At 30.4% G+C, this 25,042-nt stretch overlaps 3 protein-coding genes across 3 annotated transcripts; all 3 read right to left on the minus strand.

Annotated features, from left to right (window-relative positions):
* Positions 1 to 135: 135 nt before the first annotated feature.
* LOC134830776 (uncharacterized) lies at positions 136 to 11,800 on the minus strand. The gene is made up of 9 exons (XM_063844354.1): positions 11,662 to 11,800; positions 11,453 to 11,529; positions 11,253 to 11,390; positions 10,330 to 11,191; positions 9,970 to 10,267; positions 2,111 to 4,226; positions 1,399 to 1,546; positions 1,244 to 1,336; positions 136 to 1,069 (listed from the first exon to the last, which is right to left on the minus strand). The coding sequence occupies exons 1-9, from the start codon at positions 11,743 to 11,745 to the stop codon at positions 959 to 961; spliced, it is 3,927 nt and encodes a 1,308-aa protein (XP_063700424.1). The 5' UTR covers positions 11,746 to 11,800; the 3' UTR covers positions 136 to 958.
* A 1,455-nt stretch (positions 11,801 to 13,255) lies between these two features.
* Positions 13,256 to 15,817, minus strand: LOC134831872 (probable cytochrome P450 303a1). The gene is made up of 3 exons (XM_063845700.1): positions 14,908 to 15,817; positions 14,196 to 14,349; positions 13,256 to 13,742 (listed from the first exon to the last, which is right to left on the minus strand). The coding sequence occupies exons 1-3, from the start codon at positions 15,815 to 15,817 to the stop codon at positions 13,298 to 13,300; spliced, it is 1,509 nt and encodes a 502-aa protein (XP_063701770.1). The 3' UTR covers positions 13,256 to 13,297.
* Positions 15,818 to 16,310: 493 nt separating this feature from the next.
* LOC134831571 (uncharacterized) lies at positions 16,311 to 20,026 on the minus strand. Its single transcript, XM_063845326.1, has 4 exons — positions 19,901 to 20,026; positions 19,691 to 19,827; positions 17,633 to 19,621; positions 16,311 to 16,676 (listed from the first exon to the last, which is right to left on the minus strand). Exons 1-4 carry the CDS (start codon positions 19,904 to 19,906, stop codon positions 16,379 to 16,381), a joined length of 2,430 nt encoding a protein of 809 aa, XP_063701396.1. The 5' UTR covers positions 19,907 to 20,026; the 3' UTR covers positions 16,311 to 16,378.
* Positions 20,027 to 25,042: the final 5,016 nt, after the last annotated feature.

A 25,042-nucleotide genomic window follows, 5' to 3' on the forward strand; every position in this document is an offset into this window, starting at 1 on the left:
ACTTACCTTTAATCTTCTCATTAAAAATTGCTCAAAAAGCAGCAATTGTATTATTAAGAGCAAGTCGTTAAATAAAATTAGGCAAAAGGCACGTTTTTGTGTTTAGTAAAACTCATTATCGTATTTTTCTGGTTTTTTAGCGTGTAAACACAATTTTTATTTATTGCAAAAATTTGTTAAAAAAGCTCGTGTATATTGTTATGTTTTATATTGAATTTATATGCTAAACTACTTTTTTTTATTACGTCATCTATAACATCTTCTTCCCTTTTAATTTTTTTAGCAGGAGACACTTATTGATTAGATTCATCGCATATTTTATGTTATCCAGTAGCAAAAAGTAGTTATAATAATACAATTAAGGCAAAATATTTAATTTAATTTAATTTAATATATTATACGGCGATAGTTGAGTAAATAGTTACAAATATTTTCACCTGATTTATTTTTTTTTGTTCTAAAAAAGTTTTTATAGTCTTCTCAGTGATTTTTTTTTATTATTCGAGGTTGAGTAAAAAAAATTTTCTCCAAAAAAAAAAAAGCTTTTCTGGAAGTACATTCTCGCTTAATTATTTTTTTTTCTTATAAATATAAAATTATTAAGGAAAATTCAGGGTTTAAAGGTACGAATATCAAATTCAAGCTTCATCATCAATCATGACTTTCACGCCAAAATTAAAGAAAAACAAAAATCATTAAAATATTTCATGAGAATAATACTAAACATACAATATAAAAGAAGGCTAATGCAATATAAGGCTAGAAGCGATTCATTCATAGTATACGTATTTAAATAACTAAAATGTATTTTTTTTTGTTTTTAAATAAATAATTTTGAATCATCATTTTTTTTTTTGTTTGTTTTTCTCTCTTTAGATTAAGTGATTATTTTTTTTTATAATATATTGTAATTTTTTTATGATTAATTTTAATTTTGTTTTGCATGCACGACGTTTCTTTAGTTGTTCGTTGCGGCATCGACGCCATTCGTTTCAGCTAACTTGGGTGCTTCATCGTTAGTTGGAGCAGCAGTAGCTGGTTTTTTGATGATATTCTTTGAAGGAACAGCCTGAAATATTTTTAAAGAAAATTTATTAAAAAATTATTTAAAATTAATAAAAATTTTTTAAATTAATTTAATATTTGAATATTTTTTTAAGATTTTTTAATTTTAATATTTTTTTAAAGTTTTTTTTTAATTTTTTTAAAACTCGTTGAAAAATTAATAATTTAAATAAATTACCTTTGGGTCGATTTTTTTAGTTGCAGTAGTTGTTGTTGGTTTTTTATTTGGTACACTAGATTTGGATGCTACCGAAGTACGAGTGGATGAGACCTTTAAAGAAAAAATATTTTTTAAAAAAAATTTTATAAGAAATTTGAGAAAAATTTCCTTACCTTTGCATCAACGGAAGTTTTTGGAGCAGAAACGGGTCGTCGAGTTGCTGTAGTTGTTGTTGATGTAGTTGGAACTTTTGGTTTAGCACTGCTAACGCGGCTTGCGGGAGCTTTTCCATCGACAGTTGTTGTAGTTTTTGGTGCACTTCTGAAAAATTTATAAAAATAATAAAATTAAAAATTTTGAAAATTTAAAATTTTATTAAAAAAAATTAAATTTTTAAGTTTCAAAGTAGAATTTTAAAATAAAAAATGTTTTTTAAAAAATTAAATTTAAATGTTAAGAAAATATTTTTAAAAACAAATTAACAAAATAAATGTTTAAAAGAAATTTAGAAAAAAAAAATAAAATTATAAAAAAAAATTTCAAGAAATTGAAAAAATTAAAAATATAAAAAAATGAAATTTTGAATGAAACAAAAAATTAATTAAAATTTTGAATTTTTTTAAAAATAATTTTTAATTATAAAAAAAATAAAATTTTGAAAAAAATAATTCTTTTAAATAAAATTACAAAAAATAAAAAAATTATTAAAAAATAATAAAAATATTTTTGAAATATCTTTAAAAAATAAAAAAAAATATAAAGTAAATTAAAATTTTTGTTTAAAAAAATATTGAAATTTTTAAAAATATTTTTGATAGTTATAAAAAAAAATCCATTAAATTTTAAATTTTTTTGTATTTTTAAATTAAAATTTTTTAAACTTACCTCATGCTAATGGGCACACGAGCTTCGCCAGTCTTGCTGGTAGTTGAAGTAGATGTTGTCAATGGTTTTCTGGCAGCCGGTTTTGTCACTTCTGTCTTTGTCACGGTTGTTCGTGTCGTTGTCGACGTTGCGGGTCTTGCCCGAGAAGCGGTCGACGAAGTTGTTGTCGTTGTTCGTGTAACAGTACTCGACACGGTACGTCCCGCAGCAGTTGCTGTGCTCGTGCGACTTGTGACACTTGTTCTTGTAGCAGGCGCAGTTTTTGGCGCCGCCGCAGCTCGAGATGCCATCGTTGAAGTTGCGGGCTTTGCTGTCGTTGTCTTCGCAGCAGTTGTCTTCGAAGCGACACTCTTCACGCCATTCGTCGTTGGCGAAGCAGCAGTTTTTGCACTCGCCGAGAGAGGTTTTCGTGCCGGAGGCGTTTTCGTAGCGGCAACTTTGGGCTTTGCTTTCTGCTCTGTGGGAGTCTTTGCCGTTTTTTCAGCTGCTTTGGGAATGACATCGGGAATAGCTTCCATCAAAACGGCTTCCGGAGCTTTTTCGACAGGCGTTTCGGTTACAACTTCGCATTTTTCCTCGACAACGGGAGCAACGGGCGCTTCAACGGGAGTTTCTTCGACAACTTTTGTATCGATCAAGAGATTTTGCTCAACTTCAGGCTCTTTAACGGGTTCCAAATTCATCTCGTTCTTCATAGTTTCCATTTCATTCGCACTTTGGGCCGTTTCGACAGCAGCTACGGTAACAGCAACTGCCGCAGCAGCTCCCAAACTCAAGTTTGACATTTTTTCATCACATTCTTCAACGACTTCATTCGCATTTTCATTCAAAAGATCACATTGATCGGGACATGGTTCACAAACTTGGATAATTCCAGCAGCTACGAGTTCAGGATCAGGTCCCAAAAGCTCCGTTTCGGGCTCTTTTGGAGGTTCTTGTTCAAAAACGGGCTCAGAATCGACATGAACGACTTCCGGTTCTTGCGCTTGAGGCTCTTGTTGTTGACACAATTCAATTTCGGTCACAATTTGTTCGACAGTCTCTTGATTTTGCATTTTTTCTTCAAATTGCTCGAAGGGATTTGTTTGTTGTTGTTGTTCTTCGACCTGTTCAAAGGGATTTTCTTGAGGAACTTGCGCCATTTCAACCGTTTCTTCGTGTTCATGCTTCTCAACTTGCTCGAAATTCATCATTTCCTGAGGTTCTTCTTTCGTTTCCGCAACTTGCGGCGTCATTTCGTGACTTTGATCCGCCATCATGTCGTTAATGTTGTCAAAACTCATGATGTCGCCCGATTCCTCGATCAAGCAATCGCCCTTGTTGTTGTCCTCGAACTGATCTTGCGGCAATTCTTGGATTTTGTTCAATTCCTCGCACGTTTTTTCCTCGTAAAAGCTCTCGTTCATCGCTTCGGGTGCATTAAAACGGTCGAAAGACAACAAATTTGCCGCTTGTTCGCCGCCATTCATGCCATTGCCGTTCGACATTGCGATATAATCTTCTTCCAACTTTTCGTCAGACTGCGCCGCCTCTTTGGGATTCAAATTTTCCTCCGTCGTGGCGATAAAATCGTTCAAATCTTCCGTTTCGTGCGGTCGATGCGAGATTTCTTGATCGAATTCGAGCTCCGTCGGTACACTAATGTTCTCGGCAAATTGCGAAAGACCCGCTTCCTTGTTGTTGCCATTCGGTTTGGGGCTTTGCGCGACAACTTCGTCGCCAAACATCAACAGGGGGTTTTGCAGGGGGTTCTGAACGGGACTCGTTGGCGAACGAGGCACAAATTCCGCAGCGCCTGGATTAAGTTTCGATTCTGCCGAGTTCTCGTTAAAGTCCTCGTCGTTTTTTTCCGTTTCGTCGACATTGTAAACGAGTTCCTTTTCGTTGAACGTTTCCCCTGAGATGGGCTGAGATTGCATGTCGCTCATGATTTCCGCTTCTTTCATGCTGTCACTGAAGGGATTGTTCAAAATTTCCGACGACATCTTGCTGGATTGGCTGTTCACTGAGGCTTGAAGTTTCTTTTGATTCGTATTTTCAGATTCTTTGTCAATTTTAATGAAATCCCATTCGTCTTCGGAATCCTCACATCCACTATCTCCGGTTACGAGATTCGCTAAAATACAAGAAAAAATGACAAAATTAGTTTTTTTGTTGGAAATTTCAACTGCAACACTCTCTCATCGCCGCAGTTATGACTGATTATATCGGTAAACGATTTCAAACCAAACCGAAGAATGAAGCATGAAGAAACACACAATTTCAATACGCTTTCGATACGACGAGCTCACAATCTACATACGGTTCTTTCGTTTCTTTCTTTCGTTCGCACACAAAAAAAAAATCTCCGTACTATTTTATTTTCACTTTGATTGTTCGACCATATCCCCTTCAATTATACAAAACTATAAATTAACGGCATCTACTTCAGTTTTCAGTACTTTTTTTTTCAAAATGAATTATTTCGCTTACTGCAAAAAGCTGCCTTCAACGTTGCGATTGCGGAATGAAATGACTAATATCTGTAACAATTGTCATGCAAGACTGTCATAAAGCGACTTTCTTCGGCTTAAAAGGGTCAAGCAATGTCATTCAGCAATTAAAACTCCCATTTTCGGGCCATTTCGCGGCATTTCATGACACAAAACCGCCACATGCAAGGCCATTTTATTCCGAAAATCCACAAAAAAAAAATATTCTAATTAACTGCGAAGAACTAAATTCCGTTGTTTTGTTGCCTAAATTAATCACATGGAGCGAAAATAGTGAGGCATGAAGAATGTATGGAGAGAATTATTATTATGAATACTAAAAAAAAAAAAAATTGTGTCATGATCAAGTACGGTATAAGTTAGTAAGTAGAATATGTAATAATAAAATGTAATGACGAACGACGACGACGACGCCGCTGATGCCCGCCCGTGTGTTGTTGTTGATTTCGGATTCGGATTGAATTGGATTATTACACACAGCGCAGCGGTGAACGTGTCGAAAAATAAGTTCATAAATGGCTCGTTTCATTAAAAATTGTGATTATGTGAGGAAATTAGACAATGTTTCCTGCGAGGTCTTTAATTTTTATTTTTATTGAGCTGCGTTGCCATTTTCGATGACAAAAGATTCATTTTGCAAACATTTGGTTGTTGAATTATCGAAGTTTTTATTTTATGAATTTTCGAAATATTTTTTTTTGTGTGCCAAATGTTAAAATTTTGGACATAAACTTAAAATTTTATGAGAATTTATTTTGGCTTAAAATTTATTTTGATTATTTTTGACTAAATTAATAAATTCAAAAATTCAAAAATTTTAAATTAAATTTTTCTTCAAAAAAAAAAAAAAAAAATAAAATAAAAAAAAAATAAATAAATAAAATTAAAAAAAAAAAATTTTTAAAAAATAAATAAAACAAAAATAATTAATAATAAAAATTATTAATTTTTGTTTATCTTTAAAAAAAATTTCAGAAGAATTTTTAAAATTTCTTATTTTTTTTAATTATTCATAAATATCGGAAATAAATAATTAAATCAATTTTGAAAAAAATAAATTTAATAAAAAATTTAAGTTTTTATAAAAAAATTAAAAATGTATGAAAAAAAATTTTTTTTTAAATATTTGAAAAAATTTCTAATATTTTTATGAGAAATAAATTTTTCAAAAATGTTTTTTTTATATTTTTTAAGATTTTAACATTTAAACAAAAATTGATGAAGATTTAAAATTAAAAGAAGCTATAAAAAATTAATTTATTTAACAAATTAATTAAAAATAATTTTTTATTTAAAATTTTGATTAATTTTTATTTTTAAACTTTTTTATTTTTTTTCTAATTTGAATTTTTGTTTTTTTTTTCAATTTAAATTTTTATAATTTATTTATGTTTTTATTTAAAACTTAAATAATTAAAATTTTAAAAATTAAAAATAATTATTTAAATTTATTTTTTTTAAATATGCTGAAATAATTTTTTTAAATTTAATTTAAAATAAAACTTTTTATTTTTTTATTAATTAATTATTTTAATTAAATTATTTTTTTTTGTTAATTATTTTCTCGATGTGTAATACAAAAAAAATTATAAAAATTGCCAAATTTTCTCGCAAAATCTTACTTCATTAACGCGTTGAAAGGAAGTGTACTTGAATGGAAATTCCGATGAAATGCCTTAATCTCAACTTCTTGGACTCTTCTTTTAGATTTCTTTCTTTGATAACACTTCACAAGAAGCACAAGGTCAAGTCATGTCATTTCCGGTCCAAATTTTCGCGTTAAAAATTCAAAAGGTGTTAGTTGGAAGGTTTTCTTAAGCAAAACTAAAGTAGGTCGATGTCGATCAGTTTCCCACACACCGTCTCGCGCACAGTTTGCGGCAAAAATCGAAATAATTAACAACTTTTTTTTTATATTTTCGCTAAAATTCTCACAGAAATACAATTAATTTCTTCTTATCTCGAACAACGAACGTTATTTATTTACAACGATGTCTTTTTCTTTTGCACTCTCTCCTCTCTTTTTCTTCCTACTTGAAGAATTTTACTAAAAAAAAAATTAATCGCATATAAAAAATAATTTTTTTTGAAACTCGCCTTAAAAAGAGCAATTACACAATCACGAACTTCACCGTCTGTTACGATACGTTGTCATGAAAATTAAAGCAAGGCAGCAGCACTCATTATAAAAGACATTTCATTTAATAATTTACTTTGGAAAGATGACATCATTCACTAAAACGCACACAAGACATTAGCATGAGCAACCATATGAGCCGACGACAAAGCACGTCAACGACACGATTTCGCCAAAGAACGATTTTTTTTTTCGGTTTTAATGTTTTTTTCGGAGACTAGAAAGGCATAGAGAATATTTTATTCGCAGTTGATTGATTATTTATGATGTCATGTAAGTAAACAGAGTGACTCGCATGTGATCAGAATTCACTTTTTGGATGCGCGGAGGAATTTTTTTAATCGAATCAGAGCAAAAGGTAGGAAGCAAGATCACAAGTCGCGCGATTATTTATAGCGACCAGACGCGAATATGAGAGAGAGATAGCAGAGAAATGAGTAGGAAGGATTAGTTTCCTTCCTGAACTTGTCTTTCGTTATTGTCGTTGTACCTAATCGTCGACGGTGAATCATGTGCTACACCCAAGAAATGTTTTTTATTATTATTATTTTGTTTTTGTTGCATGAATGAGGCGACAACGATCGAATACGGCGATAATAGAAGTTGTTTGTCGAAGAAATTCGCAAGTGTTGAAGATTTATTGAGAGGTCTGTCTGACTTTTTGAATCTGAAAATTCTAATTTTTGGTAAAAAAAATATTTTTTTTATTTTTTTTCGTAAAAATTTTGACTAAAAATTGAGTTTTGAGCTTTTGAAGTGACATCTGGCGGAGAAATTTTAATCAAACTCTTTTTTTTAATTAACATCTGTTCCCTTTTTATTCAATTTCTTGCCTCAAGAGATCATGTTTAAGGCATAATTAATTGTTTTTTGACCTATGATGTGACATGTTGCAATAAATTCTAATTAGAATTATTTTGTGAAAGTGACATCTGTTGCAGATTCTTTCCAAATGAGTGATTTAAGATGCATTTTTGTCTCGTTTCACAGAGTGAAAGGTATTTAAATGGATTTTTTTCAATATATTTTTCTTTGTTAAATTAATTTTAGTCAATTTAGATTAAAAATAATTTTTTTTATCGAAATTTCGTAAATTTTAGATTCTAAAGCGCCATCTAGCGGATATATATTTTTAAAATTAACCTCTATTTCTCTTTTTAAAAGTAATTTTAGTCAAGTTGGATTTGAAATAATTGCTTTTTTAATGAAATTTTGAATTTATGAAAATTTAAAGCGCCATCTATCGTATATTTTTTTGAAAATTGAATTGAATTTCTTTTTTTTTAAGTCTTTAAAAGCATCTTATGATAAGAATTTCTTAAAAAATGAATATTTTTATATAAAAAAAATACTTTTTAATAGAAATTTTAATTTTTTTAATTTTTAAAGCGCCATCTAGCGTATATTTTTTTTAAAATTAAACCTATTTCTCTTTTTAAAATTAATTTTTGTCAAGTTGGATTTAAAATTCATTGCTTTTTCAATGAAATTTTGAATTTAAGAAATTTTAAAGCGCCATCTAGCGTATATTTTTTAGTTTCAACTTGAATTTCTTATTTTTACAACTTCAAAAAGCATCCAAAGGTAAGAATTTCTTCAAAATTCAAAGCATTTTAGTAAAAATATCGATTACGAAGCATAATATGCAACTTTAGAAAGTCATAATTGATCGAAACTACTTCAAAATTAACATCTGGTAGCACTTCCTTCATTGTGTTCTGTCGTCAAACCTGACTTCCTCTCATGAAAAATTTAATTTTTCTGCCAAATTCAACTTCAGCTCATCCAATAGCTAAAAAAAATAATCAAGTCTCGTAATTCAATCAACAAAAATTATTTCTGGTCGCATTTCTTTCCACGAAAAACCTGAATAGAACACAAAAAAGCGCTTACATCATTCGTATTTCCGCATTAGCTTCGCACGTTCGCAACAAAACAAAAAAATTTTCTAGTCTATCTACTTTTCGATCTTGATCATCATCATTATTATCATCATCAGTATTTTTAAACATTTCCTTTTTTTTCACGGTTTTTGTGTTCGAAACTTTTTTTTTTTCGGTGAATTGTATTGTTCGAATTGTGAGTCTCTGACTCACTCACGGGTTGCAATGGCAAAACGGCACTTTCTCGCGTACTTACAGCAGAGCGAGTACAATAAAAGTAATGTTTTTTTTTGTATTCTATTTTAAATGTAAGTACAGCGAAGTGTGCAATGCAAGAAGTGAAGAAGAGAAAAAAAACCATTTTATTTTAATACCATTACCAACTCCGTGCAACGAGCGAGCAAAGTAGAGAACGTTCATATATTTAGTTCGATGAACTTGAGGAAAATCATGTCCGATTTTGACTCTAAATATACCAACAACGCCCCGACTCGCGAACGACGACGTTCGAATGTTCGAGGAAAATTCTCCTCGCTATCCGGCGAAATGAGTTCATGGAGTCTTCTGTCGTCGGCTCGCGAAAAAAAAATTATATTTTCATGCATCGCCCCTCGTACAAACACGCACAGACACAAGAATGAAAGGAAAAAAAAAGTAGGAGTTCGCTCTTCTGTCAGACAGGCTACCAACCTTTTTTTTTCTTCTGTCGTCGATTTTTTTTTTTGGTTGAAATTTTTTATGAATCACAAACAATTATTACTCAAAATAGTTTGATCACTCGATTTCACAGTTAAATTACTAAAATGCACGGGTTTTTGTTATAATATTTAAAAATAAATTATTTTTTTTGTTCCTTCACTCGAAAATCGCACGTACGAGCAGTAGTAATATAAAAAGCCGACTGAGAGAGAAATTTTAATGAATCATCCGTCTCTGTTCAGTTCGAGGCAGCGGATAGTCTTGCAAAAATATCTTGTTAGTCGTTTACCCTTACTTCAAAAATGATACATGTATTTTTTTTTCGAAAAATTTCATTAAAATTTAATTTTAAAAATTTTTTAGGTCAAAATTTCATTGAATTTAAGACAAAAACGTGTTTGGGGATTTTTATTTGAATTTTTTTTAAAGGAAAAATTTCATAACGTCATGAAATTAATTAAAATTCATCAAAATTTGTCGATTTTTCGAATAAATCTTCAGATTTTTTGTGCCATTTTGCGGTATTTGTACAAAAACTTCTGAATTTCACTCAAAAATTGTCTTGATTCATCCGATTTTTGTGCCAAAGACCAACTGTGAGAAATCTTCTACTCTACAAAAAAATCCAAAACCACAAAGAAAACTTACCATCCGCCGAAAATCCGCTTGCTTCGTCTTTTTCCATGTCTTTTTTCTCCGTTGATAATTCGTGATCACTAATTTCGCCAAACATCATTTCCGGATTCCTCAATTGAAGTTCTCCGAGAATTCTGTTTTCGAGTGAGGCAAATGGATTTGTTGCTGACGCGACGTTATTCGGGATAATACTTGGCGTTGTATCGACGGTATCTGCTTCTGTGTCGATATTGTTGGCATTTTTCAGCTCTTGGATGCAGTCTGTGAGATCGACAATGTCTGCGGGGTTCTTCAGGAAAATTACTATTACCTAAAATTTTATTAAAAAAATTAAAATTTATTTTTTTTTTTTAATGAAAAATTAATTTTTACGGTAATATTGTCTGTGGATCCTGCCGCTTTTGCAATTTCAACGAGTTTTTGCGTCACTAATTCCAAATTTTCGGGATCTTCTTTGACTTGGCGATACACAGCGATGGCAATTTCGTCTTCAGAAAGGTTATCCCACAGTCCGTCGCATGCCATCACAAGAAAATCTTCTTCGCCATCGAGTTCAATGCAACAAATATCCGGTTCATTCGACACGAAAGGCTTGTAAGTTGCTGGTCCAATTGCTCTCGCAACCGCTAATTGTCCTTGCACGCGCCAAATTCCTCCGTAATTCAGTACAACGCCTCCCAGCGACTCAATTCTGTTCCGTTCGCTCTCGTAAGCGGGCGAATGTTTTTGTACAATTTGCCATAAACGACCTTTTTTCACTAAAAGTGCCTGTGAATCGCCCAACCAACCCACAAAAAGCTTCTTTTCCTTGATTTTGTACACCGCACATAACGCACAACTGCCGCACGTGAAGCATTGTTGCACGGATTTCTCGACGTAATGCTTGTCTGTCTTCAAAAAGGTTTCGCGCAACGCTTCGTCTGTCCTACGGGAGAGTTTTAGGTTCTGACTGAGGAAATTATGGAAGTTTGCGACGCAATAACAGGCGGCAACGGTGCCTCCATGCCCATCAAAGATGCCGTAAAAGCTCATCGGTTGCTTATCGTCGAGCGAATAAAGGCGATTAAAGTCGTTGATGACAATGTGACGATCTTCCATCTTTTTTCGGGTGTTTTTGACAGCGGTGACGGCGAATTTGGGGTATGCAGTTGTCGCAGGCATCGTATTTAGCAGTTGTAATAATTTTTCATTGTCTTGCAATTCGAGACAGACTTCATTCAATTCCGAAATGACGCTGAAAAAAATGAAAATTTGAATAATTTGCTTGGATTTTGATGAATAATTCGAAAAATTACCGCTGCATGAGCCTCAATGGATTGAAATAACCCAGTTTTTCGTCGTAGCCGAAGGAACTCGCATCTGTCTTACACATTTTTTCCACTTTACACTTCACGATCTCGATAATTGGACTTAATAATGGTAAGGGGCAATTTCTGTAAAACACAAAAAATAACTGTAACTCTCTTTTTAAACGACTCTAGAGGAATTTTCTCACTTTTCGCCCAAATACTGATGACACCACGTAATAACTTCGCCCTGAAGCTCCTCCGGCAGCACGTTGTAGCCCGCCATCTAAAAAAAAGACGCAAAAATTGGCAAGAAACTCGTTAAATTGAGCGAAACTTTCTAAATCACGGCACAAAAACATGCAAAGTTCACGCCTATTGATTCCTCTGCGGAGGTAAATTTCACTCCAAAACTCACATTTACGGGCAACTGATCGTTCGGCTTCACACTCGCCGCGAAATCCTTCAGGAACGTCGTGCAAATCTGCTCGAGATAGTCCATAATTCACGCGTATTGTCTCCGTTTTTAATTAATTTTTATCTGATTTCTCAATTTCGTGCGATTCCGAGTAATAACATTGAATCACTTTCATTCGTCTCAAATTTGACTGAGGTTGAATTAGAAAATGGCGAGTTGTTTTTATCACTTTCATTCGTCTCAGACATTTTAGGCGTCATCCATTAATGATGTCGGCAGTTTAGGGGGGTAATTTACGACGCGGGGGAGGGAATAAGCAGAAAAATGCCCTATTTTAGCCATGACGCCTTAGTTTTATTTTTTTATCCAAATTAAAATCGAAAATAAAGTCCAAAGTTTTTAAAATAAAATGGGGCATCCGACTTTATTTTTGATTTTCATTTAAAGCGACCTAAAAGAAAAAAAAATATTATTTATTATTCAAAAAAATTTTAAAAAAATAAATAATAAAAAAAATTAAGAGCTAAAACAATTTTAAAAATAAAATATAAATTAAATATAAATTTTTAAAAATTGAAAAATGAAAAAAAATAAAAAGAAGAACTCGTTGTTAAATATAAAATCAAAAAATAAACAATTAAAAGATCAAAAAATAAAATAAATTTGAAAACTTTAGAAAAAAAAATAAAATAAAAAAATTAAAAAGGCAAAAAAATAACTTAAATTAAATTAAATTTTATTTGGTTAGTATAAAAATTAAATTTAATTAGTAGTTTTAATTGAAAATTTTTAATTTAAAACTTTATTAAAAAATCGATAGACGACATTTTAATAATTTTCCGGTTCTCCTTCAAGACAAAATGATTCGCGACTTGAGAAACGCCGGACCTTACGTTGATCTAATGACAGCAGAAGAGTACGTTAAATTTCGTCGCCATGGGCACCATGAGCGGCATTACGTTATATTGAAGGAAATGGCAGAGGAGGGCGTCAGCAAGATTTTTCGTGTCGCAATTCCCATCTCCGGGGACGAATCGCTGCCATCGCACGTTTTCAAAAAGATGGAAAATGGGTTGAATTGGTATACCCGACAACAAAAAAAAATGTATTTTGGCGACTTGAATTTCTATTCAAACACGACCAACAACTATCGTCCCCCCGAAGGAGCGAAGTTGGCGAAGTTGGATGCGTGTTATCAAGATGCAGCAATCGATAATCCCCAGTTGTTGAATTATCATCCGTCTTACATCTACGACTCGATGAAACAGGAGATAAACTTCAATGTCTGCGAGAAAATCCTTTATGGGGACTTTGAGGAGTTTGAAATCCGTTAAATTTTAAATTATTTTGAAATATTTGAAAAAACATTAAAAACTGAAAAAGAAAAAACTGAAAAACTGATAAATAAAATTAATTAAAAAAGGAAAAAGGTTTTTTTTATTTTTTGATAATTTTGTTTTTATCGAGCAAGAATTGAAAGCTTTTACCTTGAAGCGACAAGAAGCAATTTCGGAAAGCCAGCAAATGAATAAAAAATGAGGGAATAAGCAGAAAAAATGCCCTATTTTAGCCATGACGCCTTAGTTTTATTCTTTTATTCCAGATTCCGCCTTAAAATTAAAAAAAATATTTTTAATTAATTTCTCGGTCGATGCGTGATGATGACGCTGTAATTCCGAATGCTCGGAGTTGCGCCATCGATGGGAGTGTCGTCAGGTAACGGATGTCCTTCAGGAACTTCGAAACAGAAGCTTTGCAAGAGTGTCGTGATGAAGAGGAATAAATTCGAGCGTGCGAGTAGCTCTCCCATGCAACGATGCTTGCCAAGACCAAAGGGGTAGAAATATTCGGGGATTTTGACTTTGCCGTCGCACAGAAATCTGTCGGGATCGAAATCTTCGGGGTTTTTCCATAATTTTGGATCCATCATCATGCCGCGGTACAAGCCAACAACCATCGTATCTTTCGGGATGTCGAAGCCACAGAGTTTTGTTGAGCGTAAGGCACGATGAGCGATTCCCAAAGTGTTTGCCATGAAAATTCGCAATGCTTCGAGGACGACAGCTTCACATAAAGGTAAACTAAAATTAAGAAAAAAATATTAAAAATATAGTTTTATCGTTTTGCGTCGTTAAAAATTTATTTTTAAATTTTTTGTATTTTTGCTAAAAAATTTTAATTAACATTTTTTTACCTTTTTAATATTCTTTTATAATTTTTTTTAGAATTCTTTTATATTTTAATTTTGAAATTTTTTTTTTAATTTTTTAAAAATATTTTAAAAATTTTTTAAAATATTTTTTGTGATTTTTATTTAATTTTTTTTTAAATAATTTTTAAAAATTTTAAAACTTAATAAATTTTTTGAAAAATTTTTAAAAATAAACATATTTTAAAAAAAAAAAAAAAAAAAAAAAAAAAATTAAAAAAATTAAAAAAAATAAAAAAAAATCGACCAAAAAAGAACAAAAACTTTAAAATAAATTCTGAACGACTTAAAAACTCTTTCAAAGTCGACTTTTAATAAAAAATACTTTGGTCTATCTTCCAACAGAGGTTTTCTCTCACGCCCAATGACGGCATCGAGCTCTTTTTGAATCCGATGTTGAAGTTCTTGCTTCCGTACCAAATATAAAAAGGCAAAACTGATGGATTTATTTGTTGTTTCACTTCCAGCAACGAATAAATCTACAAAAAAAAAAAAAAAATATTAAAAAACTTAAGTTAAGAAATTTTAATAATAAAAAAATAATAATTTAAAAATTAATTTATAAATTTTAATTGATTTTAAAATAATTTATAAATTTAATAATTTTAATAATTTCCCAAAATTATTTTTTTTATATTTTTTTTTAGTTTTTAGATTGCAAAAATATTTTTTTTCAATGAAAATTTTAAATTATTTTTTTTAATCTTGAGATCTTTAAATTATTATTTTTTTAATTTTAGATTTAAAAATTATTTTTTTTTATTTTTTGAAAATATTTTTTTTTTGTTTTTTAAATTGACAAAATGAACTCTTTATTTTATGTAATGAAAATTAATTTTTTTAAGCTTCTAAAAATCTCGTTTTTCAAAAAAAAATCATAATTTAGATCTCGAAATTAATTCTTTTGTTATTAAAAAAATGATTCGTTTTTGGAATGCAATTTTTACTTTATAAAATTTAAAAAAAAATAAAAAAAAAAAAATAATTTGAAAACATTTTTTATTTTCTTATCATTTTAGATGAAAAAAAAATCATACCCAAACACACTGCCAACAATTGTTGCTCCGTAAAATTCGACGTTGGACCTTCCGCCAAAATACTTTTGATATAAACATCCATCAAGTCACGTGGTTCATTTTCCGGATGAAACGTCCTTTTGTGATTCTCAACTTCCTCCCGCAAAAAATCAAATAACGCTTCATGCGTTTGCACAAACGGACGATATCCCGAAGCATAAGGCGCCACAAACCTCAAAAACGGAAAATGACTGAAAAGACATCCAACCATATCGATTGTCGTGAACATTTTATGCAGCAATTGTTGCAATTCCTTCAATTTCCTGTTTTCCCGCGTGTTTCGATTGCCCGCCATCATGACCCAGAGCGTGTTCAGCACGGGAGTCGAGAAAATTCCTTGCATCTTAACGAGCGCCGCTTTTTCCCGCGTACTTTCGACCATATTGTAAAAATCCTCGTACAAATATTCCGCTTCATTTTGAATAATTTCGACCATTCCGCGTCTCGCAAAGCCAAATTCCTTCAAATGTTTCACGACAAATCGTCGTTGCTCAGTCCAAAATTCTCCATCTGTCAGCAAAACGCCGCGACGCAAATTCCAAGTGCGCGTTTCGTAAAAAGGACCCATTGGACGTCCATCGAGATCTTCATTCAGCATAAATTCACGCAGCGAATCGCTTGTTAGAGTAAGAACGATGCGATCTTTGCCGATTTTGAGTCCTAATAAGCCTCGATTGTCTCGATAATGAGCGGCGATGGCGGGAACAGCTTTGCAAAACATCCCCGTGATGTCACGAAACTTCTTGACAGTTAACGCACTACCGATAACGGGAAGCCAAATAGGACCTCGGGGAAAATTTCGCGGTTTTCGTGTGTCGTAAAAGAGATAAAGAATCAAAATTACGATCCAAAAGATCGAGAGATGCAACATTTTTGTATTTAAATTTGATTTTTTTTGCGTTTGCGATTTAATTGCGAGCTGTTTGAATGGAATCGCACACAAGCACGAGAGAAAGTATTGCGTAATATTCGTATTAAAATTGCATAAGCGACACTTTTTCAATTGATTTTTGCTCGAATTTTGTTAGAAAATTAAATTTTCAATCAAAAATTGCACAAAAATCGTTAATTTTTGAGGGCTTCACGCCAATTAATATTTTTTGAAATTTTTTCAGACGTTAGAAATACCGTTAGTTGGATGATCTTTACTCGTCGTAACTCAAAATGCAACTGAAATCGCAGTTAAATGCATTTTATGCAACTTGCTATTTTATAACAAACCTGATTCGAGCAATCAACAGCTGATTGCAACAAGAAAAACTCATTTGAGTGGAAAACCGGTGTTCAAACAGAAATTTTAATCTATGTTAGTGTTGCGAACGCATCGAAAGTGAAAAGTTGTCGTCAAGTCCTACGAGAAAAAATAATTAATTAATAAATTTATTGATAAATTCTGAGTGTCAAAAGCAAAAAATCCGTAAAAAAATGTAAATTAGACAAAAGTTAAGACATAAATGTCATCTTCGCACGCTTCTACTTTGAAACGGTATTGCCCATAAACTTCGAGATCGCTCGATTTCTTGTCTTCCGTATCGGCGATATTCACGAGATGCGTACGTGGCTCCGGTTTCATCAATTTTTCCGGGAATGGCAACACTTTTGACGGATCTACGTTGTACAAGGCGCCAAAATCGACCAATTGGAGCAACATTTTTGGATCGGATGAGGTCAAACATTTTGCGCGATACCATCCGCCATCGGAAAATTGAGTCAAACACATTTCATTTACTCTGAAATTTTAATAAAAATTAATTTAATATTGTTTTTAGGTCGCTTCAAATAAAAATCAAAATAAAGTCCAAAATTTTTGAATAATAAAATAAAAAAAAAATAATAAAATAAAAAATTTAAAAATAAAATAAAAAATCATAAAATTAAAAAGAAATAAAATAAAAACTAAAAATAAAAAAAAATAAAATAAAAATAAAAATTTTTTTTAAACTTTTTGTCCCATGCCCCATTTCAAAAGTCGAAAATCCAATGGGGCAAAATAAAAAAAAAAGTTAAAAATTTCATCAAAAATGACCGTTTTTTGGCATATTTGCATGATTTTACAAGAAATTTTCAAAAAAAAATATATTTTTTTTAGCTTTTTGCATTGAAAATGATATATTATAAAGAATTTCCTTCTTTAAAAATATTTTTTCAAAAATCAGTGAACTGATGTTTTCAAAATTTTTTTCAAATTTTTTTTGTGAAAAATTATTTTTTAATTTTTTAGTTGAATTGCTCTGAAATCAAATTTAAATAAGAAATTATCAATGAAGATACTTTAAAACAACGAAAATATTAATCATCGGTTAAAAATTTATGAATATTTGTCATTTTGTATGAAAAAGTATTTCAATTTTTTTTTTTTTTTGATGCCCCCCCCATTTTGAAAAAATGTTTTTGGGACAAAAAGTTCGAAATAAATTTGGAGCGGCCTAAAATTAAAAATAAAAAAAAAATTAAAAAAATTTAAAAGTTTTTTTTTTATGATATTTTTTTAATTTTTAATATGAAATATTCTTTAAAAAAATTAAAAAATATTATTTAACGCTCCAAAATTGTTAAAATTTTATCATTTTATATGAAAATAGCATTTCAAAATTTTTTTTATTTTGCCGCCCAATTTTATTTTCAAAAATTTTTGACTTTATTTTTGATTTTGATTTGGAGCTGTCTAAGATGAAAAAATACTCACTCAGGACGATATCCAATAAGATCAGGAACAGAAACAGAAGCGACATATTCCTCAACTAACGTTAAAATGTCCTGCAAATATTGATTGTTGGCAGTTGTGTCGGGACAAACGCCGATAAAACCATCTTTAGCGGGGTCAGTGACGATGAATTTTGTAATTTTGCCGATTTCGAGAGGAATTGCTTTCAAATCAGCATAAAAAATTTTCGGGGAAGCAGTTTTACGCTTTGCAAGGATGTCTTTTAGGGACATTTTTGGTTTTTCTTCCTTGTTTGCTTCGTTTTTGAGACGTTCCTCTTCGAGAGCTTTTTGTTTGGAGGCTTCTTCAGCTTTTTTCAAGCGTTCAGCTTCAATTTCAGCTTGTTTTGCCTTTTCAGCAGCAGCAATTTCTTCCTCTTGAGCTTTTTTGGCACGTTCTGCTTCTGCTTCAGCTGCTTTTTTACGTTCGATTTCCGCTTCTTTGAGTTTTTTCAAACGTTGAACCTCTTCAAGCGCCTTTAAACGTTCCTCCTCGACTTTTTTCTTGGCACGTTCAGCTTCCTCTGCTTGTTGAAGAGCTTTTTTCTGCTTTTCCGCGTCTTCTGCTTCACGTTCCTTCTGTTTGCGAGTGCGTTCTTCGATGATTTCCTTCTCTTTCTTGAAATGATTTTCCATAATTTGTCCCAAAGACTCGTTTTGCCAAAGTAATTTGACGCCAAGACTTGGAAATCCGTCGAATTGCAACACGAAATCCTTCTTGCGATACTCGAACGAGTCCAAAAACTCCAAAAGTTCCTCTTTCATGTAACGCCCGAGATCTGTGACGTCTTGTAATTTCGCCATCATGCCATAAACGGGCAAATTTCGGATAAAATCATTCGCGATTTTCAATTGATTCCATTCGCATTTGTAAATGCGACCGTTATCGACGTCAAAAATCTCAACCATGTCACTTCCCAAGTGTTTTGTGACAAGTAAACGACCTCCACGCGGGCCTTGAACATGAACTACCATCGAATTTTTCTCGGGAATTGACTTGCAAAGCGGTAATTTCTTCCCGATGTCGTGCAAAAGTGTCTCGTAAAGCCCAATTTTGTCCGTTGGGATGATCCAAACACGCAAATCTTGCTCAATTTTGACACGAATGATGCGAACAAGAGTTCCTGATACGGGTTTAATGGACCATTCGGGAGTGTTGCATGTATCGAGTGACGGCAACGCTTCGTACATGAAAACTTCGCCTGTATCCTTTCCATTGACATTAATTTTGCCATTATGGATCCCGTTTGTCTTTTTGCGGATGTCAAACGACAAAATATTCTCCTTTTTGAAGAAATTTCTCAAAAATTTCTCACGATCCGGATCTGTGTGCGACGTAAATTCAACCAAAAGTGCTTTTCCCGGCAATTTTGTGAATTTTTCGGGGCAAACTTTGACATCCGACGGAATGGGCGACAACAAATCGAACTTTCCCGCATCACAATAGTAAATAATTGCCGCATTTACGTCCAAATCCAACTTTAGTACGATTGCCCGTTCAAATTTCGCTGAGTCACGAGCTTTGATGGCGATCATTTTCTCACATTCGAGCTCAGAATTATCAAAATCCGGCGCAAATTGATCCAATTCCGCGAATAACTTTTCGTATTTCTTGCCCAAAGTCTCGGGAAACTCCAAAACTACCGAAAAAAGGCTCTCGGTGAAGACACAACTCAACTTTGCCACGAAATGATTCAATCCGAGAGCAACCAAAGAGCTTACTAATCCAAGCGGAGTGCTATCAAAAGACTTTGATGCTGTCAAATTCGCTTCAACTTTTGGTTTTGACGGGATTCGAGCGAGATTTTGCATTTTTTGTAAGGCACGAGCACTTTCGAGTTCGGTTTCGTTAATTTCGCGCACGGAAAATGCCTTAACAGAGCCTTTAGCGGAGCCTTTTGAAGTTGCATTCTTCGCATTTGTGTTTGGAGTCGGGATTTTACGGATTCCCGAAGGACGCTCGATGAGTTTTCTACAAGAAAAAAATTTAAACATAACCTCAAAAAAAATTTTTTTTTATTTTTTGTAAAAAAAAACTTACGGCAGCGGGATACAAATCAATCGATGACTTTCCCAATCAGTAACTTGGCATTTTATGCTGCAATACGAGTCGAAACAGCGAGAACAGATCAATTTCGAGGGAGTCCCGCATACATTACAGAACCCGAGATCCTGAAGCTGTGAAAGAAATAGACACGAGGTTAGATTTTGAGTCAAATTTTGAAGATTTTTAATGAATTTTAGAACTTACCTCCATTGTTTTCGATGAAATCAGGAGTTTTTCTATGGAATTAACAGTAAATAGTCAATATTTAAAGTTTTAAACAACTTTTTAACGCGATTTATTGTCCTTTCGCAAGCGAAACTGAAATTTTTAGTCAAAAAAGTCAATAGATGGCGTTATTTTCGCTCCAAAATTCATGAGACGAATGAAATTGATAAAGGAAATTACCATGCTAATTCAGTTATCAATTTCATTCGTCTCAAAACGTGATTGAGCGCCATCTATTAGAATCAGTTTTATGGCGCTGATTTTAAAAATTTCAAAATTTAACCACGTGACGTTCAAATGCCTTCGAATCAATCTCAATTCACATGTTCCGTTCGTAATAAGTCACACAGGTAATTCAAAACACGAAATTGAGCCAAATGCGGGGGCGGTTACAAATAATGACTCGCTGACTTGCTCTTTATTATTATTAGTTACATTTGTTGTTTTCTGCGTATAAATTGTTGTTTATTAAGACTGATTGAGCAAACAGTGGGTCTAAAAGTCAAATTTCATCATTTTTCTCCCTTTAAACGACGAAATTCGATCTTCTTTCTCGATCACTCGATCCATCCATTCTAAAAAAAAAATTTAAAAAAAAATTAACAACAAAGAATTAAGGTAAATCGCAAAGGCGGCATACACATACGTCTCGCAACGACACAATAACATGACTTTTTTAGAATGCTAATCTGGTTTTTATTATATTATTATTTTTTAATTCCTGCACACAACGCGCCAACAGTCGTTTGCTCAATTCCGTGCCGAATGGTAGAAAGAGACGCGTTTTTTACGATCAAACTGCAAATAAAAAAATATTAAGAAATGAATTAAGTGAAGTAATGACACGACAATAGCCATTTAATAAAAAAGTGATTTTGCACTTCTCTTCATCATCTTCGTTTCGTTTAGCTTTTGCGACGGCAATCCGGTGTCGTACTGTTTTTGTTCTCGTTCGTCGTGCGAGCGGCAAGTGAATCATCATCCTTCATGATGTTTTTGTTACCGTCTGTGAATTGAATTGAAGTTAAAAATAGTTTTAAAAGGGTCAGAGAGTAAACATTTGCGGAAAAAAGGACACTTTGGACCGTAATTCAATTAAATGTTGTTATTGTACGCTATTGAATTAAGCACGCAGTGAAAGTTTTTATTATTTTAAAAGGATTTTCAGGAAAAAAAAAATTTTTTCTAATGGTTTTGTGTCTGTCCTTGAAAATTAATTTTAAAAATATTAATAAATAATTTAAAAAAAATAAATTATCAAAAAAATCAAAAAGTAAAATTAAAATTTATTTAAATTAAAAATAAAAAAATTAAATATATTAAAAGAACAAATATACCTATTAAAAATTATTAAAAAAAAATAATAATAATAATAATAAAAATAGAATAAATAAATAAAAAAAAATAAAAAAAAAATATTAAAATTATTCAGAAAAAGAACAGATATACAGTTTATTTTAAAAATTTAAAATAAAAATTTGAAAATAATTTTAAAAATAATTAATGAAAATTTTAAATAAATTTTAAAAAAATATTAAAACATTAAAATTATTGAAAAACAAAAAAAAAAAAATAAATAAATAAAAAAAATAAAAAAATAAATTAAATATAAATTTTAAAGTTTTAAGTGTCTTAAAGTTAAAAAATTTAAAAAAAAAAATTAAAATCAAAATTTTGTTGCATTAAAAAATAAAAATGATAAATATTAAAAATAAAAATTTATAAAAGTTTAAAGTGAAAAAATTTCAACTAAAAAAATTAAATTTTTATATATTTTAAAAAAATAAACAAATAAATATAAATTAAGAAATAAAAAAATTAAAATTGAAAAAAATAAAGTAAAAATAAAATTAAAAAACTTTGTGATAAATAAAACTTAAAAATGAAAAAAATTATTTATAAAAAAATCATGTTGACTGAAGTGAAATTTAACATTTGAAATTAAAAAGAAAAATAAAACAAAAAAATAAATAAATAACATAAACAAATGTCAAAAAGCTCAAAAATAAAAATTTCATGAAAATTATTTAAGTTCTATTTTTTTTATTCTAATGCAAATAAATAAAATACACAAGCAATAAAAAATTGTTATGCAAAAAAAACTTTTGATTTATGAAAAACATACGAAGAACTTTTAAACAATCGACAAAATCAACTTCCTCTGGAGAGAAAAAAAGGAGAAACAGAGAGAATGAGTAAAATAGACGGATAGTGCTCTAATAAAAAAAATATTTGCCAGGATTTAAAAAATAAAATCAGTGCAATTTCACCTCTGCAGCTAAAAACAATTTTTAATAAAAATCATTCTCGCTGTGCGAATTATCGAAGAAAAGTTGATTACCAAATAAAAAAAAAGTGCAATAAAAGTGACATAAATTATGAAATTTTAATGGACTATGAAACGAAGAAATCCCTGGATGACCATTAAATGTAAAATTATTTATTAACGCCGCCGCGAGCCTTGAACCTTCCTTTTACAAGTTGATTGGAAAAAATTTATCGAGCTTGTCATTTCATTTCTTCTGTGTGGAGGAGTTTTTATAGTTTAATTTAAAAAAAAAATTATTTGTGAAAAAAAAACTTAAAAAAAAGTAGCAGTAGAAATTGATCCAAAAAAACTCAAATAAAAGTAAAATTGATTCTAAATGTTACTAAAAACAGGTTCTCGTGACGGTGTAACAGATACGGAGACGACGACGACGAATACGGTCAATAATGGAGACCAACCACAACAAAGAAAAACCCGTCATGACCATCTAAGGCGCGCTAATGCAATTAGATCTCGTTCCAAGAGTAGCGTTGGGTAAGTTGAGTTATAATGTGATGATGTTAATATTTATCTACGAAACGGCGTACCATTAAGCGCGAATGTTCGACATCGCGTAGATTTGCATTAAAAATCAGTGTGGGAGATCCGTAAATATAATCTCGTTACACTTATGATAATTTTGTGAATGAATCGAGATACAAATATTGTGATCAGCTGTGCGTGCGTGTATCATTTAAATAATTACTTTTTTTTCAACGGAAGCTTGTTTTGAAGGAAAATGAGTTTAATCTGATTTTTTTTTCTTATGAATATGCGAAGATTGATAAATTATGTTGCGATAAGAAATTATTGCAGAAACGTGATTCAGATTAATCACACATGGCGCGGGCTTTAATTAACGCGTGGTTTCAATAAAAGTGTTTATGAAACTTGAAAATTAGGTCACGAAAGGAAAATTTACTATTTTACTACTTTTTAATGGATATTAATTAATTTTATTTGAGACAAAAAGGAACGAAATTTAGAAAAATTTATTTGAGGAACAAAATTGAAAAAGAAAAAAATTCATGAAAATTTACGAAATAATTTAAAATTTAATTAATAAAAAAATTGAAAAATATTTTTTTTAAATTAATAATTTTCTTTAAATTATTTATTTTTTTTTAATTTATACTTTTTTTAAATAATTATTTTTTTTTCAAATTATTTTTTTCAATTAACATTTTTTTAATTTAATTTAATATTTATTTTTTTTTTCAAATTTAAAAAAAAAAATAATTAATAATATATTCATTAAAATTAATAATTTTCTTTTAAAATATTTTTTTTAAATTCATTTTTTTAATAATTAATTTTAATTTTTTTTTAAATTAAATAATTTTTTTTATTTATTTTTTTAAAATTAATATTAATTTTAATATTTAGGTATTCGAAATATTTTGTTAAATTTCAAAAATAATTTAAAATTTAATTGATAAAAAAATGAATAATATTTTTTTTTTGAATTTATAATTTTCTTTAAAATTATTTATTTTTTTAACTCATATTTTTTAAAACAATTATTTTTTTAAATTCATTTTTTTTAAATAAATATTTTTTTATTTTTTTTTTTAATCAATTTTTTTAATATTTATTTAAATTTAAAAGAAAATTAATAATACATTTTTTAAAATTATTTTGTTTTAATAAATATTTTTTAAAATTAATAATTTTCTTTAAAATTATTTATATTTTAAAATAATTATTTTTTTTATTCACATTTTTATATTCATATATTTTTAAATATTTTGTTTAATTCGTATTTTTTTAAAATTGTGAATATTTTTTAATAAAAATTTCTTTCTGTAACGTATTTTTTACTCTCATATTAGAACTAACGAATTTTTCGACTATTCAATTTTTTTTATCAAATGCAAAATAATCCTAAAATTTTTTTTTTATCAAATTTCAAATCTTTTTGCAAAAATAGATTCAGAACTTTAAAACCTTAACCGTTAAAATCACCCCTGGCACAAAAAAAAACTAAAAATAAATGAAAAATGTGTCATTTTATCGCAATTTCATAGTCCATTAGTATTAATTCCCGTCTCATATTCCAAATACAAAACCTTTTTTTTACTTTTCGCAAAATCATTCCGCAAAAAAAAAATCGATTCATAAACTGTCGAATTATGATATAGTCACTTAATAACTCGATATACTTCATTATCTTATCCCAAAATAAGAGAAATTTAAATAGGGGACCCTTTTTTTATTTATTTATAAAATCGGATTTTATAGTTTTATTGTTTGCCGTTTCGATTTTTTTTGTTGTCTATTGATTTCGCATATCGAGAGAGGATTAAAAATTCAAGGATATCAATTACGATCTCAAAAAAATTTTTTATGTAATTTTAAAACAAATTTTTCCGGAATTATTGGACCGAATAAATAATTACTGGATGCGAGTTTGTGGAAAATCGATTACTGCTCGAAATCACGAAGCAACAGCAACAAAAGCAGATGTCACCGGAAATAAAATGCATCATTTTTTACATCACATCTCTCGATTATTTTAATGTAAAACCGAATAAAAATGATACATGCAGAGACAAAAAAAAATCGAAACTCATTTTAATCATCATATTTCATATTTTTTGGATTGTGTCGGGATAAATTGGGGTGACACAGCGTCCTCGACAATAATGGACAATTTTTTTCTTCTTGTTTTTTAAGTTTTTTTTTTTAATATTCGACACGGTTCATTATTTTTGATGGACTGTCATACGAGGAACTGTATCACTTTTTTTGCTTCGAGTCTCTGCATCGTGTCTCGACGTTATATGGGGAGGGTGATAATTGAAAAGGGGCAT

This window comes from Culicoides brevitarsis, chromosome 2 (assembly GCF_036172545.1).
Source record: "Culicoides brevitarsis isolate CSIRO-B50_1 chromosome 2, AGI_CSIRO_Cbre_v1, whole genome shotgun sequence".
Classification (NCBI taxonomy): domain Eukaryota; kingdom Metazoa; phylum Arthropoda; class Insecta; order Diptera; family Ceratopogonidae; genus Culicoides; species Culicoides brevitarsis.